General features: G+C 34.1%; 1 protein-coding gene across 1 annotated transcript in view; it reads left to right on the top strand.

Annotated features, from left to right (window-relative positions):
* The window catches only part of LOC115878609 (XK-related protein 6-like), a 265525-nt gene extending 247069 nt beyond the window's left edge, over positions 1 to 18456 (top strand). The window contains exons 5-6 of the mRNA XM_030895161.1: positions 7309 to 7588; positions 18021 to 18456. Of these exons, the coding sequence (XP_030751021.1) occupies positions 7309 to 7588; positions 18021 to 18246 (506 nt within the window). The 3' untranslated portion in view covers positions 18247 to 18456. The remainder of the gene's footprint in view (positions 1 to 7308; positions 7589 to 18020) is intronic.
* The last annotated feature ends 730 nt before the right edge of the window (positions 18457 to 19186 follow it).

Here is a 19186-nt window from a genome sequence, read left to right as displayed (position 1 = left end):
ATGTATATAAATAAAATGTCAAAAATATTAGAATATGAACTCAATTGCAACTAAATTTTAATTAATAAACATAAACAAATTGTCAGTATTATTAAAACGTTATGCAAATATATTTATGTTACCTTAATAGTTTGTCTTTAATCCTACCCTTCTGACATGGCTTTTCAAACTTATCCCCAAATCTTAATTCTTGTTATTAAGAATAATATTTATGAACTTTAAAAATATTCAATATTGGCACTTGAAATTTTAATTTCTTATGTCCTTAAATTATTTATATTGTGTTACACATAATACTTACTTACATAGGTATTCAATTTAAAAATAGAGCACCAGTTTTGAACATCCAGTGTTAGTAGCAGATATCGAAGATGAACTTATTCTCGGAATGGACATCATGACCACTAGAGGTTTTGAACTAAACTTCAAACAGGGAATTATGAAAATAAATGACAGGTAGTTCTACATCGAAAATGTGAGGTGACGCTTCGTGTGGCAGTAGCAGAAGATGTTTCGATCCCTGAGCGTTATGAGATATTTGTGGATGATTGCCTAGAAGGTAAAATGAATAATGGGATTATTATTCTGTTGGAGCCAAGGAACCATGACAGCGAAATAGAACGAGGGGTCGCTGTAGGAAAAGCCTTCCTACGAGCGAAGAAGACTGTACCGGTGAGAGTAATGAACACTAATTATTATTCTGTGTCCTTGAAGAAGGGAACCCTATTAGGGTACTGTTGCTCGGTCTCCTCAGTTATTCGAAGCATGGAAGCCTCCAAAGTTTCGGCTTCGAAAATACCGGACAAAATGGTGAAGGCGCTAGTAAATGTTAACGGATTATCTTCCCAGGATAGTAGAAAATTGAGAAACCTAATAATCAAGTATCAAGATGTATTTGATAAAGGAGAAGCATGACAGAGAGGTCGTACCAATTTAGTACAACATAAAATTGATACCGGAGATGCACGACCAATCAAACAAAACCTGAGAAGACTTTCGCTCGCCAAACGTGAAGAAGCTGACAAAATCCTTCGAGAAATGAAAGAAGAAGGTGTCATCGACCCATCTAACAGCCCGTGGACATCGCCGGTAGTACTAGTAAAGAAGAAAGACGGTACCACCAGGTTCTGTGTTGATTATCGGCAGCTCAATAATGTTACCAAGAAGGATAGTTATCCCCTGCCGAGCATAGACGATACTCTAGACACGCTGGCGGGGTCGACGATATTCTCTACCTTGGATCTGAAGAGTGGATATTGGCAAGTCGACATGGCGCCTAAAGACAGAGAGAAGACAGCGTTCTCGGTGGGCTCCGGACTGTGAAAATTTACTGTCATGCCTTTTGGATTGTGCAACGCTCCAGCTACCTTTGAGAGATTAATGGAGTCTGTGTTAAAGGGACTATCCTGGACTACCTGTTTAGTGTACCTGGATGACATTATAGTGCTTGGAAAATCCTTTGACGATCAGCTGAAGAATTTGGAAGAAGTTTTCAAGCGACTAGCGAGCTCTGGTTTGAAAGTTAGCCCTAAGAAATGTCATCTGTGTCAAGAAAAGGGTGTCACTACTTGGGCCATGTAGTCTCCTCCCAGGGAGTTGCGGTAGATCCACAGAAGACCGAGACAGTGGAAGAATGGCCGATACCCAAAGACAAACATAAACTCAGAAGTTTTTTGGGATTATGCACATACTATCGCCGCTATGTTCAGGGTTTCGCCACCATCGCTAAACCATTAACCAGACTTACCGAAGGCGAGAGGCGTTTCTCTTGGGACTCAGATTCTGATGAGGCATTCCGAAGATTGAAGAAGGCCCTGACTAGTGCGTCCAGACTTACCTGTTGCTACCCTCTTGGCAACGGAAACTTTATCTTGGATACCGACGCTAGTAATGTTGGATTAGGTGCTGTTTTGCCTCAGATTCAGGATGGTCAAGAAAAAGTAATTGGATATTTCAGCAAGACCTTGTCAAAACCAGAAAGGAACTACTGTGTGTCCAGACGAGAATTACTAGCAGTAGTTAAAGCAGTGGAACAATTTTACAAGTATCTCTATGGAAGAAAGTTCTTGTTAAGAACAGACCATGCTGCTTTGAAATGGCTGTTGCAGTTTAAGAATCCTGAAGGGCAGGTAACTAGATGGATCGAACGATTACAAGAATTCGAGCTGGGACAATCCATCGAAATGCCGTGGAACGCTAGAAGACCTTGCGCTAAGGACTGTAAGCATTGTTCCCGAGCAGAAGAGAAAGAAGCGAAACTCCTAAGAACAACTGTGATTAATGATACTTGGCAACCAGAAGATCTTGCAAACGACCAAATCAGTGACCCAGAATTAGGCTTAGTTATTAACTGGAAAACTGCAGACCAAAGACCAACATGGGAGGAAGTTTGCAGATATTCGCCGAACGCGAAGTCGTACTGGGCCCAGTGGAATTCCTTGGTAATAGATAACGGATTACTTCGCCGTGTGATCGAGAGACCGGAGGGACAAGAAGAGAAAAGGCAGATCGTCATTCCAAAGAAGAGGGTCCCGGAAGCCTTGGAGGAAGTTCACAATGGAACCAGCGGTGGACATCTTGGTGTTACCAAGACACTTGACAAGCTGCGTAAACGGTTCTATTGGGTGAACTGCAAAGAAGATGTGAGGGCCTGGTGTAAGAAATGTGACACTTGCGCAGCCATCAACGGACCACAATAGCGTGATAAATGGACCACTATGCGCCAGGACAATGTTGGCAGTCCCTTCGAACGAATAGCGATCGACGTGGCTGGTCCTTTCCCGGAGACGAACGATGGCAAGAAATACATTGTGGTAGTAATGGATTACTTCAGCAAATGGGTCGAGGCCTACGCGTTGCCAAATCAAGAAGCGTCCACCATTGCTGATGCCCTTGTTAAAGAATGGATCTGCAGGTTTGGTGTTCCCATGGAGCTGCACTCAGATCAGGGAAGAAACTTTGAGTCCAATCTGTTCCAAGGCGTATGTGAAGTCCTTAACGTCCGCAAGACCAGGACGACTGCTCTACATCCACAATCCGATGGGATGGTTGAACGCATGAACAGAACTATTAACCGTTATTTGGCCAAAGTAGTATCTGACCATCAAAGAGACTGGGACAAATTTTGTCATGAGAAAAAAAAATATAAAAAAAAGAAAATAGAAAATAAAAATAAGAATAATAAGAATAGAAAGAGAGAAAGGTAACTTAAAATATTATAAAAGTTTACTGATACAAAAAGCTCTAAAAGAGTGTCAAAATATCTAAAACCTTTTTTTCTCATATGACAACAGAAAAACTATAATTTATATTATAGCTGTGTCAAATTAAATAAAACTATGTTACGGTGAGATAATATAAGAAAAAGAGACAGCAACAAACTAATAGTTATTATTTAATTATTTAACTCTTACTCCTCAAACAGGTCAATGCCCAAATCGGTAGCTTCTACGGAGAGTAGGGGGGGTTATAACTAAATGTGTCTAAATTAAATATAAATAAGCGCCACCCACTTTCTGGACCCTAGTCATCAATTTAAATTATAGAAATATACCAATATATCAGATAAAAGTATTGAAATCTTACACTCAAATTACATTCGTACTAATAAAAGTAATTAAAATTAATGAAAATTAATTTACTACAAAAATGATACAGCTCAAAAGGAATCAGCAGTACACAAGTGGTAACTTGAATGATAGTGTCTAAACTCAAAATAATTAAATCGATATCATAAATCTCAAAACAGTTATTAAACAAACGCTCCGAATTTCGGAAACTGAAATACGTACTCGCGACACTTACTAGTAAGTTCACAGAACGAGCCGCAAGTAAAATTTAAAGAAATTAATCCATAACTAATTTAAATACGCAAATTAAATAATTAAACTCAATGAACGTCTAATAAGACTGTTCGGCGGAAATAACTCAAAACAGTAAAATGAAATGAAATGGGTACTTATCAGGACATTCCAGAATCTCGGTGGTCGGTGACTCAGATGGTTGCTGACTTTTGACTGCTTATGGAGACGGCGGACGGTGAGCTGGCTTCAATATCCCATAGTGATCGGTCTCAGAAGGTCTTCTGGATCAAATGAGCTAGGTGATCAGGTGATGGTTAGCTCAGAACCACATGGTGAACACAGACGGGTGACGTCTTATTCAAAGGGTGACGTAGGGACCTCATGGCAAGAAGAAACGGCAGCAACGGCAACGAATAATAGATCCAGCAGTACAAAAAGGTAAAATGGAGATCAAATCCAAAATTAAATGGAGATAAAAACGAAGTTAAACTAAATTAAATGGCCTGAAAAAGAAGTTAAAAATTACCTTCAAGAAAAACTACAAAATGGCGTAAAACATACCTGAGATGTCATGTGGCCATTCATTAACTCTTTTCTTCAAATTCTTGCTGGCAAAACTATTCACAAAGTAATTATTTAAGAGAATTTGCTAGAACTTAAATCAGCACAAGGCTTTGATCCCAAAACGTGTCTACACACCAAGACGGATCGTTCTAGTCTAGAAGAAAGAATCATGGATGAACACCGGACAAAAAGGGTAGTAAAAAACACAGCATATCAATGTTGCCAATAAACCAAATAACATACTCCCTAAGAGCAAAACATGAAATACGTCAAATATAAAAACCCAATAAATCGAAAGTATTGAGAGTAAAGGAAAATCGAAGAAGAAATCGAAAGTACTAGAGGAAAATAATATTACTCAACCAATATACAATGTAAACCAAAGATGTAAACAATCAAAAAGTCACCATCATATATATGTCATATATATAATTGTCAATCAAACCCTAATTCGGTAACTAATGCTAATATGCTCGATATTTACGTTGCCGCAGAATAAGAAATTACAAAGTAACCTCAAATATTGTTTCGCTGTGAACACATCGCTGTCGAAACACTACTGAAGCTAATTTCAATAAAATTACGATTTTGCAAGCCTTTAAGAGACTAAATATCAGCCACACATCCTAAGTAATCTATTTAAAAGTATCTATTAATAATTACTAAACGTTTTATTTATTTTTAGTTTATGATGTTCAACAATTGAATGTGCTAGACTGATATCAACACTTGTTCGATTCAAAATAGAGTTAAATCCATACTATAATCATGGGAAAAGCTATAGCATTTTTATAATAATGGTGCATTCCAAGGAATTTGTGTAAAATATGATAATCCAAATTTAACTTGTTGAAATAGAAGGCATCGTATTTAGCTTCGAAGAACTATAAAGCAGTACGAAACAGAGAAATTTACAGTGAAATTAGATCCTTTTTTATGTTGTTAAAAGAAAAAGTGTAATTCAACAGTAAATAAACATATTTTAGCCTAGAAATTATATTATTTACCAATTTGTTTTTAGATTTTAAAGAAATGGCGAATGTTCCAGGTTTGATAAAACAATAAACTAAATTCAAGAAATGTCCTAAAATTTCAATATTGACCCCAAAATAAATAAAATTAGAAAATAAATCTACGAGAATATAAATCCCGTAACAATTTCTTCACCTGTTCCTGTTGGCCTACCGTTCATCCGTCCAAGAATCTACAGGGCAAACTCCAGCCAGCATCGTTATGGGACGGGAAGTGCGCCTACCCTGTGATCTGAAATTTGGTTGCCGCCCGGGAGAAGAAGTCGCCGGAAGAGATTATGTCCACACACTACGTCAAAGGATGGATGACATCCATCAGCGAGTCGGCCTAAATATTCAAAGTGCTAGTGACCGAATGAAGGAACACTACGACATTCAAGCTGAGCTTGGAGGATACCAACCAGGGAAGTTGGTGTGGCTATACAACCCGCAGAGACGTCGTGAGTTATCTCCGAAGCTACAATCCTCGTGGGAAGGCCCATACGAAGTCATAGATAGGATTAATGACGTCGTATACCGTATCAGAAAATTGTCAAAAAGAAAACCGAGGATAGTCCATTTCAGCCGTTTGAGCCCCTATCAAGGCGAAATAGAAGATCGTGCTGGGACCGTGAAAACCTGCAGCTTTGATCCCCCTGATTCGGAGATGTCCTTTGACGACTTCATGGCCCGATACAACAACAGTGAGAAGGCTCAGTATGGTGTGACCAAAGAAGAACAACGAAACCTCTTTTCCGTGCCTCCGGATTATTCGCCCGAGACTTGCGAATGTCTAGAGGCATCGCTGCGACGTTCAATGAGAAGTTTGGGCGTGTCGGAGAACTACGCCAACAGGATCCAGAGGTTAGAAGCGTCTTGAGGCTAACACACAATGCGCATGGCCAAGCAAGACACATCTTCTACCTAGTTACCAAGGAATGGTCCCCGGGTAGGCCGACTTATCTCAATCTATGTAAGACCCTGATTGAACTGAGAGAAGCCCTGCTAAACAACAACATTACACGATTAGCTATTCCGAAGCTGGCGTGTGGACTCGATGGTTTGAGTTGGCGTACAATCCAGAACATGATTGAAGTCTTGTTTAGATTTACGGGTATCGAGATCCTCGTTTGCTGCTACAACCCAAAGCTGAGATTGGGAGGGAAAACTGTAGACTGTTATTTCTACCAGACTTCTCGATGTACCAGGGGCCAGCTTTGCAAATACCTTCATTCACCGTATACATCTCGGTACGAGCATGTATCTAAGAAGGGGGCAGTGTTGCGGACCCATGTGAACCCGGTCTAAGCTGACTAATACGCTTGGCGCCATTCAAGGACGAATGGAAAAATATCGGCTATTCGAGAACCAGAGCTGTGAGTATATAAACAGACGGCTGAGCCTGAAGAGGACAGACATAAATAGACGAGTACAGTTGACGCGCTAAAATTCAAAATAAATTCTTTATAGATAAATAGTTATAAATCGTTTGTAAATAGTTCTTTAAGTCTTTTATCGTTATTATTTTTGTTAATTAGTGTTAAATAAATTGTGTTTAAATCAATTGTGACTTTCTATCCACACGGAACCGAGGAAAAACGTAACAAGTAACAATACTTTTAACTACATACATATATTACCTTATTTATTTTTATTAGAAAAATATGTTTTCGCGATTTTAATAAATATTAAACAAATCGTCTACTCTACTCTATACTTTATTATGCAAAAAATAATACGCCAATGACAAACCGCAATTCAAGCCAGCCATATTAAAATACCTTTGTCGTCTCGCTAATTTTGTTCATGCCTTTAAGTATTTTATTCAATTATTCGGAGCTTAAGTTTTAGCTAGATAATAAAAAAACACGTACAATGCCAGTCCGAAATTAGATTTTTCCTTAGTCCCATTAATATCTTATTTTTTTAAGTATCAAGAGTTTTGGCCCTCAGCCTGCTAGGCGCCATCCTGCCCACCTGGATGGGAGTCATCTGCGGCATTCACTGGGGCGTTATGTCCATCTGGCTGGCCATTGGTCAGCACCAAACCGCAGCCTGCAGCAGTCGCTGCGAAGAACTGCTACTATCAGTGGCTCTGGGTTTAGCTTATGTTCTAGCTTTTATAGCACCCAGAGATGGTCCCACAAGATACGTCTACTTGGCATATTATTTGATATGTTTTATGGAGAATACCGGGGCATTGGTCGTATGGTAAGATTTATTCGTTTTTTCATGTTCATTCCATATCCATACTAAAGTCTGTACAGCGATAGAAGAGTCTAGATTTTGACAGACTACCTCTAAAAATTCACATTACTTTTGATTTAATGACACACAGCAACTGTCACTGTAAGATATTCTTTCGTTGGACAGACTGTTTATCCGCTTTAATATAATTTTTAATATGTGTATGTGTTTAAAAATACAAACAAGGTTGTAATGTTTCAGTAAATAATGTATTGACAATAATAACGTCCAAATGTAGCATTCCCAGTTGGAATGATTAAAAAAGTTAAATGATTGATTTAATTAAATTAAATCAGAAGATCAACCATTATAGATTATTCTTATTAAAGTACGTATCCATTGTGGTCCCAAGACTGTGGTAGATCTCAGGCTTTGTACTGCTGCAGTAAATTCCTGCGCCAGATCCTTTTTCGTTCTTGTATCCGTGCCTGTACCAACACATTTCCGCATGTGATAAACCGTTTTTCGGCTTATCCCATTCGTCCTTATTCGGAAGAAGGACGTTGTAGGTGCGTGTCAAGAGCTGGACCGGTGGTGTGAGATCTGAGACAATTCCCAGAATCTCATCCAACACTACCCAGCATGGTTTGATAAAAACCCATTTAACGAAATTTAGACGATTTTTTTAAATAGTTAAGAAATAATTAGACGATTTTTTAAATAGTTTTGTGAATTAGACGATTGTTTTAAATAGTTTTGTGTATATTTTCTTCACCAGGGATAACACCGTGGACTATAAGCCAATAAGAGGCGGACAGCTAGTTAGTCACTGTTGCCCTACAGTTCTACGATTTTAAGTTTTGGAATTATATTTTTTACTATATTATTAATAATATTAGACAATGTTTAAAACTAAATAATATTCTTGTATCCTTCGAGGAATAGCCAATTTAATGCATCGGTACCTATTTTTCATTTTTCATATCAGTGTAATATAGTGGTATTAATTACACTCCGTTACAAACTAATGATATTTATTCATACTTCATGTTTTGTTTTTCTAAAGCCACTACAAAGTTTGGCTGATTACTTCATGAAGTAAAATGAAGTTTTGTCGAAACATTTCTCGAATCATTTCCAGAAACTCAAAAAAACAAACAACCAATCATGGCTTGTTCGCGGCCGAGATTAGCCAAGATTCTCCGCAACATAAGAAAAGCATTGGATTTATTGAAAGAATACTTCCGAATTTCGCGAATAGCTTAGAAGCCATAGACTTAAAATAAAATATAGACTGAGCATCTCATTCATAAATAGCTGGAACATGCGGTCAGACAATGTCTTGTTATTGTTGTGTTATTGTTTTAGGTTATAACGAGTGCGACACGAGCGATAGATAGGTTGTCTCTGTCGTAACGGTCGTTCCCTGACGACTCTAAGGGTGCATCCACACTATCCTAAAAACGGCGTATCGGCGTAACGGCGTAGCGACCTTGAATAGATTTCCACTAATTCTATTGGCTGAAAAATTCATCTGTCAGAAATTTTATCTATCAAATTCATCTGTCAAAAATTTCAGCCAATAGAATTACTGGAAATCGATTCAAGGTCGTTACGCCGTTACGCCGATACGCCGTTTTTAGGATAGTATGGATGCACCCTGACGAGAAACGCAACACTGGTCTTTCGTTTCTCAAGTGCACCTGAATTCTCCGTATCATAGCCGGGTAATTTTTTTATTTTAATGAAACTATAATTAAATTAAAAATATATCGTATTTAAACTTTTTTGTATTTTATTAAGATTTAGGAAAGGTTTTTTTTTAAATAAAAGTTTTGAAAAAACTTATTAGAGTCCAAAAAGGATAAAAATAATAAAATACATGTTATAGAAGAAATTTTATAATCGAAATTATTTAATTTTTGAAATTATTAAAAAAAAAATATTAATTTTAGTCATACATTTACAACCCCTAATATTAATGAAAACAGGATCTATTCTACAGATATAATAGTATCGGCGACAGGGAGAGAAAAAAAATTATGATTGTTGTAATTTTTTTTTTCTGATTAAGTGATGTCTTATTATGTAAATTAGAGAAAACATAAATCTGTTCGATTAAAGCAAGGAAAGTGATAGGATAATATGAAGTGGATAAAATGAAAACTACATTTATTTAATTGGGTACTGTCTTTATTATACCGGGTGCGTCCCAAAAGTGGCTCATCCCCATAATTTTTTTATTTTTTCAAATAAAAAAACAAGATTTAGTATGTGAGTATATGACATAAATTAGGATTGATTGACGCATTCAATTGTTTTTGGTTAGAATTAGAATTAGAATTAGAATGAGTGGGAGGGGGGTTAATCACTTCGACCTTACAGATCCATTGTGTCCCCCTTTCTTGAATCATAACTCATCATACAGTCCCAGGGCTTTGACAAAAGCCAGTATCTGGGACGGTTTTATAGAGGGTAGTGTATTGTTTTTGGTTACTCCCTGTTTCACCGGAAATGACTATAACTTTTAATTTTTAAATGGCACCCTCGGTATATTTCTACTTTATTCGATAGAAAATGGCAGTCTGAATAGAATGACATATCATATGTCAACTTTTGACATTTTCGCATATGGTTTAATTGTAATTGTAATACGCGGTTCATAACTACAATTTGACTCGAAATACCAAATGTGTTGTATCAATATATTCATAAAAAAATGCTTTTTCCAAATATGCTAATGAGTCACCCTTGTTCCATTTGAAAAAATTGACATATGATTAAAAATACAATTTATACATCTTTTAACCGGTCTAGACAAGACACGAAACCCATTAGACGATCAAAACTATTTTTCCAAGGCTCCTTGATTAAAACTTAGTGTTTTTAACAACACCATGGCACCCTGGATTGAAATTTAAAATACGATTTGTTTTTAAGCGACAATGTCAAAAGTTTACATATGATATGTCATTCTATTCAGAATGTAATTTTTTATCGAATAAAGTAGCAATATACCGAGAGTGCCTTTAAAAAACAAAAGATGTAATCATTTCCGGTGAAATAGGAAGAGACCAAAAACAATTGAATACGTCAATCAATCCTTATTTATGTCATATACCTACTAACATACAAATCTGTTTTTTTTTATCTGAAAAAATAAAAAAGTTATAGGGGGTGAGCCACTTTTGAGACGAACCAGGTATATTAAAAAATATTGTTTCATAATGTAATATCATTTTAAAATTCTTGTATGTTATTTATTTAGATTCTGAAGATAATTTTAGAATAAACCGGAATATATTTTTATAAAATCATTATTAATTATTAACAGTGTTATAATAATTATGATTTTGTTACATAAACCTTTATATAAATGATTATGTAAGAGAAAAAAATCAGATTTTACATTTCACTAAAATATTATCTAAATAAGCGCCTTTCTACAACAACGCCACTGACTCCCAATGGGTAAATTGAGAGGTGCCTACCGGTCGAAAGTCGTTTCAAGACATAAATGAATTATTTAAGTCAAATTTCTTGCAAATTTGGCACTGGCGAACCATATTTTATAGTTCTTGAACAGAAAAAGTAAATAAAATAAACACTTAAGGACTACAAGCTAAGAAAATGCGTTAGTACAGCCGGGGGCATAGCGGCAACAAAGCTTTACCGCACACGTGCGATGCGTACTGCAAGGTAATAAATGAATGAATAGGCGACCCCTTGCCTCTAATCGGTGTTGCCGTAATGTAAAGAACTTATCCTTTTTAAATAGTATCCGACTTATAATTTAGTAGTATAAGGACTATTTAATACATCTATGGCATATTAAAACCTACTTTATTAAAATGTAGTATTAATATCTCAATATATGTGTATAACAAGAAAAAAATATTGATAATATTAAAGACGTGACAACATAGGCTGGATGAGGAAGGCTCGGTCGACTGTACCCAGAAGTAAACATGTGTACAAAAAAGATTGTTTGACCGCGTTTAGATGTAAATAGTGTAGTCTATATATTATTTTAAGTCTATGGTAGAAGCCGTTTTATACTTAGGTATGGGAAAAAATGGAAACACGTAATATGTTTAGAATTTTATGTGGAATCAAAAATTAGTTGGTTTGGTTCTATTGAAAATAAGTAAATTTACAGCCATTTTTGGTTAAATCGGATACCGTAAAAAGTGGAAAATATTTTAAAACATTATATGCTCCACATATTCTTATCTAAAAGTTTAGATGCAATTTTAGATGTCCACAGGACCGGCTTACCCCTGGTGCAGCGAGTACACACAAGCACCCGGGCGGCAAAACATGAGGGGCGGTAAAAAGACGCTGAACTAAATGGACTTCGGACATCAATCGGTATAGTGGAGTAAAATCGCTAAGAAAAGTCGCTTCCTTCTCGAAAAAACATTTTTGAAGGTATAACCACATAAAATCGTTATGAGATGATCGGTTAGGGCTTTGTGCATGTGAAATGACTAATTACGACCTTTTTGGGGGGGTCAGAAATTTTTTATAACGGAAAATGTCAAAAATCTGTCAAAAATGGATAAACATGTTTTTTTACCTTTCCTACGCGATAACTCCTAAACTAATTAACTTATTCACAAACTCTTTTTTTTAATCGATTGAGAACACATAGGCGGTGATAGCTGAGGTAATTAAAGTTCCATAGTGAGTGTATTTTTTTTGGAAAATGGATTAAACTTCAAACATTAACTTTATTGTATCATGATTTTCGGTAAGCGAAAAACTTTTTTATTTGAAGAAATTTTTATATAGTATCTGCGTATGAAATAAAGAAAAAATATTAAAAAAGTTTTTAAAACTTGTTACAACCTTCTATTACTAATATTTTTATAGTTATTCTGATTTAAAATTATCATTATCCCGTGCGCGCGCTATTTAGACGCCGCGCTATACCGCCCGGCCTGCATCACGTTGTACGGCGTGCTAGATGTGACATTAATTTATGTTTTAGAATAAATGTAGAAAATTATTTTTAAATAATTATTTAATATGTGAGTGCCCATATGTAGGTGTCGATTTAATATGACATATTTTTGTAATATTTTTTTATGAAAACATTGAAAAGTTGTTTGAATTTTGATGCTTGAAGTTTGCATCGGATTAAAATTCTTTTATTAAACTACGAATTTCTTCTTTTAATATAGGTCTTATTACTTGTGTTTTCTAATTTTGCTCTTCATACCACTTACATAAAGATTTAAACAAAATCCTAAAAAGGACATCGGCAACTAAAGTTAGTCCTCGAATAGCCCTGGAATATTATTTTTCATAAAAAATGTCTATGTATACCTATGTGGCGGATTCATCTCTCCAAAAAAATCCTTAATGGGTATTTCGCCACTGCACAGCAAAAAAATCTACAAAATAAAATAGTTATTTTTTGTAAACACTTCTGGCGTTAAACCTAAACGGACACTGCTTGTCAGAAGTTATGTTTACAGTTATACAAATTTGTCTAACAAAGAAAAAAATGCTTGACGTTTCGGAAAGTTTATCACTTTCCGTCGTCGGAAGAAAAAAAAAATACAAAGAATAAAGAAAAAAAACTATTTAAAATATTTAAATTCAACTATTCGAGAACACTTTACTTTTTTAAAAAAGATACGTCTACAAGAAAAAAACAACGAACAAGAACGTCAACGGTTTCTTGTAGACGTATCTGTTTTAAAAAAGTAAAATGTTCTCGAATAGTTGAATTTAAATATTTTAAATAGTTTTTTTCTTTATTCTTTGTATTTTTTTGCTTCCGACGACGGAAAGAGATAAACTTTCCGAAACGTTAAGCATTTTTTTCTTTGTTAGGCAAATTTGTATAACTGTAAACATAACTTCTGACAAGCAGTGTCCGTTTTTATTATTATTATAATTGCAGAGTAGATTTTAACAACGCAAAAATTATACTGAAAGAATTTTCATCTTACATAATTTTACAAGTATTTTCGACGTAATTATCTGTTTCCGTAAAAATGGCAAAAATCCATCTCCAAAAATATACCCAATACTGACTAAAAAAGCCAGATAAAGGATTCCGCCTAGCACAAATGTTAATTTCCCATGTAATAATTTAGGATTATTCCGTAATATTTCCCGAGCTTTTAAATAAATGACCTATAGTGTGCTATTATATAAATATGGTTTTGTTTTAAAGTTTGAGCTAAATCTACTAATCTTACCATTGAAGTATATATGGTATCACATTCGGTAGGTGGATTGTTTATAAATGGCAAGTATAATATTTTGAAAACAAAAATTTCGTTGTCAACTAAAGTGTCGTTAAAGTCCATAAAAAAGCAAACATTTCACAAACAATAAAAGCGGGAAGAGATATTATAAAAAATGCTTATTTAAGTCTAAGTCAGTGAAAAATTCATCCAATGTGTAGTCTGCTTTCTTAATTAAAAATGTCGTTAATTTAGTTTTGATTTGTTTGGGATTATATAAACAAACATTGTGGTATTTAGGATTCTGAATTCTGACAACTCGTGTACTTGGCAAGTACGCCAATATTTGTATGCTTGGCAAGTATACTATCTTTGTAAACAACATATTTTGCAACAAGCTTAGCGTTCACGCTACGCGACGAGTGACAAATATTTGCACAAAAAAACCACTCACACCACATGGCAAGTATATCCAAATAACAAATGTTTGTACAAGTACACGGGTCGTCAGAGTCCACCGTAATAAAAATAAACTTTAATAAATAATAATAGAAATGTACGATTTTTGATGTTCATAAACGGTTATAAACTTTAATGAATACCTACGTATCTATTTTTTTATTAAATAATTCAATCATTTTTTGATCTACATTTTTTTGTGTCTCACCCATTAAAAGATTTACGGTAAATAAGAATAATTAATATTATTCTGGTTTATGATAAATTATTCAGCCTATTAGCAAAAGAAATACTGACTATGGAATTTTAGCGATCATATCAATTTTATTATCAATGAATTAATTAAAAAATCTTATTAAAATAGTTTACAACATAAGATACCAGTTTGTCTAGATGTTAATTTGTGATGTTTGCCCCTTTTTCTTATTTTATCACATCTCAAAAATATTATAATATCAAAACCGTTCTATTTAACTAGTTTTCTTTTTGTTAATATAATATATCAACAATTATTAATTAATATATTAAGCATACATCATCTTGCCTTTTTCCGCAGCATTTATGATTATGATAGTTTTTAGGTCTCGTTACAGTAGGATTTAAAAAAAAACTTATAATTTTTGTTTATAGTTTTTCTACAAATTAAAGAGTCGATAACTAAATAATTTATAACGTACAGAATTTACTAAATTTCAAACTGCAGGTACAATGCACATAAACATCGCGTCCGCCGTGCCGCCAAATAAAATCAAAGAGTCTCGGGCGGCGAGGCCTGAGTGGTCTCGCGCGCGGCCTATTCGTAAATTTAATGTAGGATAACTAGAAAAGTATTAGCATTAGAAGATTGTACCAAGTTTTAAAAACGTTTTCAATATTTTTACTTTATTTCATACGCAGATACTATGTAAAAATTCCTTCAAATAAAAAAGTTTCTCGCTTACCGAAAATCATGATACAATAAAGTTAATGTTTGAAGTTTAATCCATTTTCTAAAAAAACTTTTCTACTATGGAATTTTAATAACTCTCTCTATTTTAATAACTCTTACGAATTTTAAACTACTCTTACTATGGAATTTTAATTACCTCAGCTATCACCGCCTATGTGTTCTCAATTAGTAGTAGTTTATATATTTTAGTAGTAGTTAGTTAGTAGTAGGCCGCGCCGAGTAACAAAGTAAACGGTTGTCATGGTGATCGGAAGATACCTTTGATGGATGCGTGATATTTCATTTCAACAGATTGACGTGTTAAATAATAAAAATAAGTAAATTTGAAAATTTTGAGAAATATATCGTCGGCTTTATGACGAAAAGGCGTATCTCGATTTTTGCTACTTTTCAGGAGAGCAATTTAAAGAAAATCACTTACTTTATTTGGCCAATAAATGTAAAGTCTTTAATTTTTTTATAGTGTTTTTGTATTAACACTTAAATGGAGACCTTGAGGAAGCGTTCTGAAGATAAATTGAGCGTAAATTCTAATAAATAATTTATTTATAGTTGTTTAATATAGATAGGCCTTTTTGTTATAATAATAATAAATTTATTTCCGAAGGAATAGTATACATACGCCCACGTAAAACAAATTTAAAAATTATGGTAAAGTGTTCTTAATAAGGAAAAAAATACAATATTCACCATTATGGAATACATACAAGAAAACACAATACATACAAGAAAAAATCTGGAAGTCAACAAAAAATCAGAAACAAATATTTTTAAATACTTTTATTCGCGTTGGATTAGCTCAACTGAAAACAAAGAGAATGTTCATTCCAGAAGCAAAAACAATAATAAATTAAAATACTCTTATCTAGCTTATTTTAATAATATTGTTTTTTATACAATTTTTTTTAACTAATATATTTTTAGTAATTATTTAGTTAATTGAGTTGAATGAGGTTTATCACCAGTGCAAAGGGGTTGTAGATCTTGATATTTTCGTAATATTATAGGTTTTGGCCCTGATTTTTGTTTAGAATGTGATGTTGAAAAAATTAGCTATAGTTTTAAGGTTACTGTTCTATAACTTTCATCTAAACAAAAACAAAATTTCTTCATCCGTGCCTTTTTCATTCAAATAACTGTGACAGAGTAACAGTTTCTTTTTTTCTGTTTACTGATAACAAATTCGACTCAGAAAATTTTTTGGATACCCACTACAGCTTATGTGTAGAGTCTAACTCATTCTAACAATGGTTTTTGACAAAAAACAGACTCAAAATCACACTGTAAATGAGAGCTGCTGCCATGATAGAAGTTTTATTTTGTCCCAAGCAACCATCAGAAAATAATTAGGCAGAATAATGTGATTTTCTTTCGCATGCATTTTCATAACTTAAAACAAAAGGACCTATCTCAAATTCTATCTTTCTTGTAGTATAACAATTGGTATAACAATTGATATAACAAAGAGCCCTATCTTAACATACGTCTCTTCGTCATAACGAAGAATTGTAGTATTTGAGATGGGGCAAATTTTTAATCGAATATAAAATGAAAAAGGTATAATATTGACATGCGCCAATGCGCTATGTTAGAATATGACCCAATGGGCATGTCATGACGTTGATATCTCAAAATCGCCAAAAATTGAGATACGCCTTTTCGTCATAAAGCCGACGAATATGTTAGAATGTTATATTGAGTCTAACAAACATAAGCAAATAGCAGCTGATTTATCCTAAGCGCGAGCAACCAACCCCAGCCATTTTTAAAAAGTTAAAAAATAGTTTAATCCTAGCCGTCTAGATCACCTGATATCACTCCCTTGAAATTTTTTCTCTGGGACTTTCTGAAAAACGAAATTTATCGAAATGCAGATAGAACATTAGAAGAGTTACAAGATAGTTTTGTTGTGGCTTTGCGAAGTGTAACCAACATACACATTCGAAATGCTGTTAGCGGCGCCGGCGGGGTGCGGAGACGGTGCCAACCCTGTCTAGATAATAATAGGTAGCAGTTTGAACATTTAATGTAGTCTTTGTGCTTTTATTTTTTTTTATACCAGCTGAGAAGCCCTATTGAAGTAACCTGTTGAGTTTGTATTCAAATATGTTGTTTTGTTTCTGTCACACTTATTTTTTATTTGCTTCGTATTGTTCGATTTTATTTAATTGCTAATACATGGGGTAACCTTAAAGTAGATATTCGCTTGTTCTTTGGCATGACCTACCAAAAGGAAAGTCGATATCTTTAAATAAATTGGAATTTTAAAGTTAATAGTGAAATTAAATATATGGTGTTATATATTTTAGATATGCCAAGCTGAATCAGGAAATTTAAAAATATACAGGGGGTTCTATTTAAAAAAACATAGGTATAGTTAATATCTCTTTACTTATTTTTTATTATTTAAAAGACACACACTTCAATCTGGTGAAATGAAATGTCACGCATCCATCAAAGGTATGTTCCGATCACCATGTCTGACTACGCCACTGCATTCTACACAGAAAAGTGCTTTTAGAATGTATAATTCATTTTTTCGTGGTTGCTGAAATAAACAAACTATCGAACATCTTAAAAAAGTACAAAATTTGAGAATCCCCCTGTAGCTTTGAAACCAATCAAGATAGCCACGATCCGTTTGCGCCATTGTGATTTTTTTCAAAAAAAAGAACCCGAGACTGCTTTATCAAAATTCTATTTCTTAGGGTTTCCTAGATACCCTATAGAAACAACCAAAATGGTCCACCCTGTACATACGAGTACTTTTTGTAATTACCGTTACAACATGCATTACATTGTTATTTGCGTATCGTGATTATATTTACCCGTTATTATGTTTCAGGTGCGTTACCAATAGTTCCTCCAACCATCCGTTCCTCTACTATGGTGCTGCCGGCAGTCAAGTATTAGCCTTTATTTTAGCAATAGTATTTCTCGTTATCTATTACAAATGTTGCCATCCTTCTCTGACAAATAGAACGAAAACTTCAGGGGAACGTTGCGAATACATAGAGAATGATAAGCCTTGTTACAGTAGGACTTCTTACAATTTCCGAACTAGTTCCTGATCTATAGTTTTCGTCTAATTTCTGAATTTGACTTACGACAGAAAGGTTCACGTGTCTGTGATATATTGACAGTAATTTAGATAAAATAATTCTTAAATACAGTAGTATGGAATGGAGTGAAAATGACGTAGAAATTACATTGCAGTTCTAGCTTCACTATACTATGTATATACAGGGTGGCGCCTCTCATACGACCCGGAGGCTCCAAGGAGAACGGTAGTTTATATCAAAATTAAATTTTTGGAGCGTATGTAGGTTAATTGAAAGTATTTTATAAAAATATATTGAGTTATACAGGGTGACCTCAAAAAAAGTTACACATCAAAGTTGTGTTTTTTGTAATGGAACACCCTATATATTATTGATTTTCTGATTCTAGGAAAAAATAAAGGTGTTTTATTAAAGAAAGATGTGCCTAAAATGTAATGATTTTCACATATTTCACATTATGTGAAAATGAAGAGGTTGAATATAGGTTAGAAGAGGTTGATGATAAATTTTAAATTTCAATAACAGCTGCCTAAATTTTAATTTACCCTGTATAGCCTGATATTTAATTACAATAACCATTGTATATTAAACCAAATTAAAATTTAACCCGGAAAGTTATACAGGGTGAGACACAATTAATATGAAACATTGGTCACATTTAAAAGCAAGTTACTCCTTTATTTTAAATGGAACATCCAGTATATTCTTTAAATAAGGTCGCCTACCCCTCAGACAAAGATTTTCCTAGACATTTTCATTTTTATGATTTTGTGTCAGTAGATCTTTATTATTTGAAAAAATCTAGAGGGGCCTTTTGTTAATTTAACAAAAATTAAAGGATGTAGAGTAAAATACTCCACTAAATTAAACCTAGATATAAACTTATAATAATGTGACAAAAATTAGCTAGATGAAATCAAATGCTCAAAATACTTCCTTTCCAACAGTA

The sequence above is a fragment of the Sitophilus oryzae genome, unplaced genomic scaffold, assembly GCF_002938485.1.
Source record: "Sitophilus oryzae breed Bouriz unplaced genomic scaffold, Soryzae_2.0 scaffold_151_pilon_pilon, whole genome shotgun sequence".
NCBI lineage: Eukaryota > Metazoa > Arthropoda > Insecta > Coleoptera > Curculionidae > Sitophilus > Sitophilus oryzae.
Note: the sequence above shows the minus strand (reverse complement) of the source record. Positions and strands in the feature narration are given on the sequence as shown.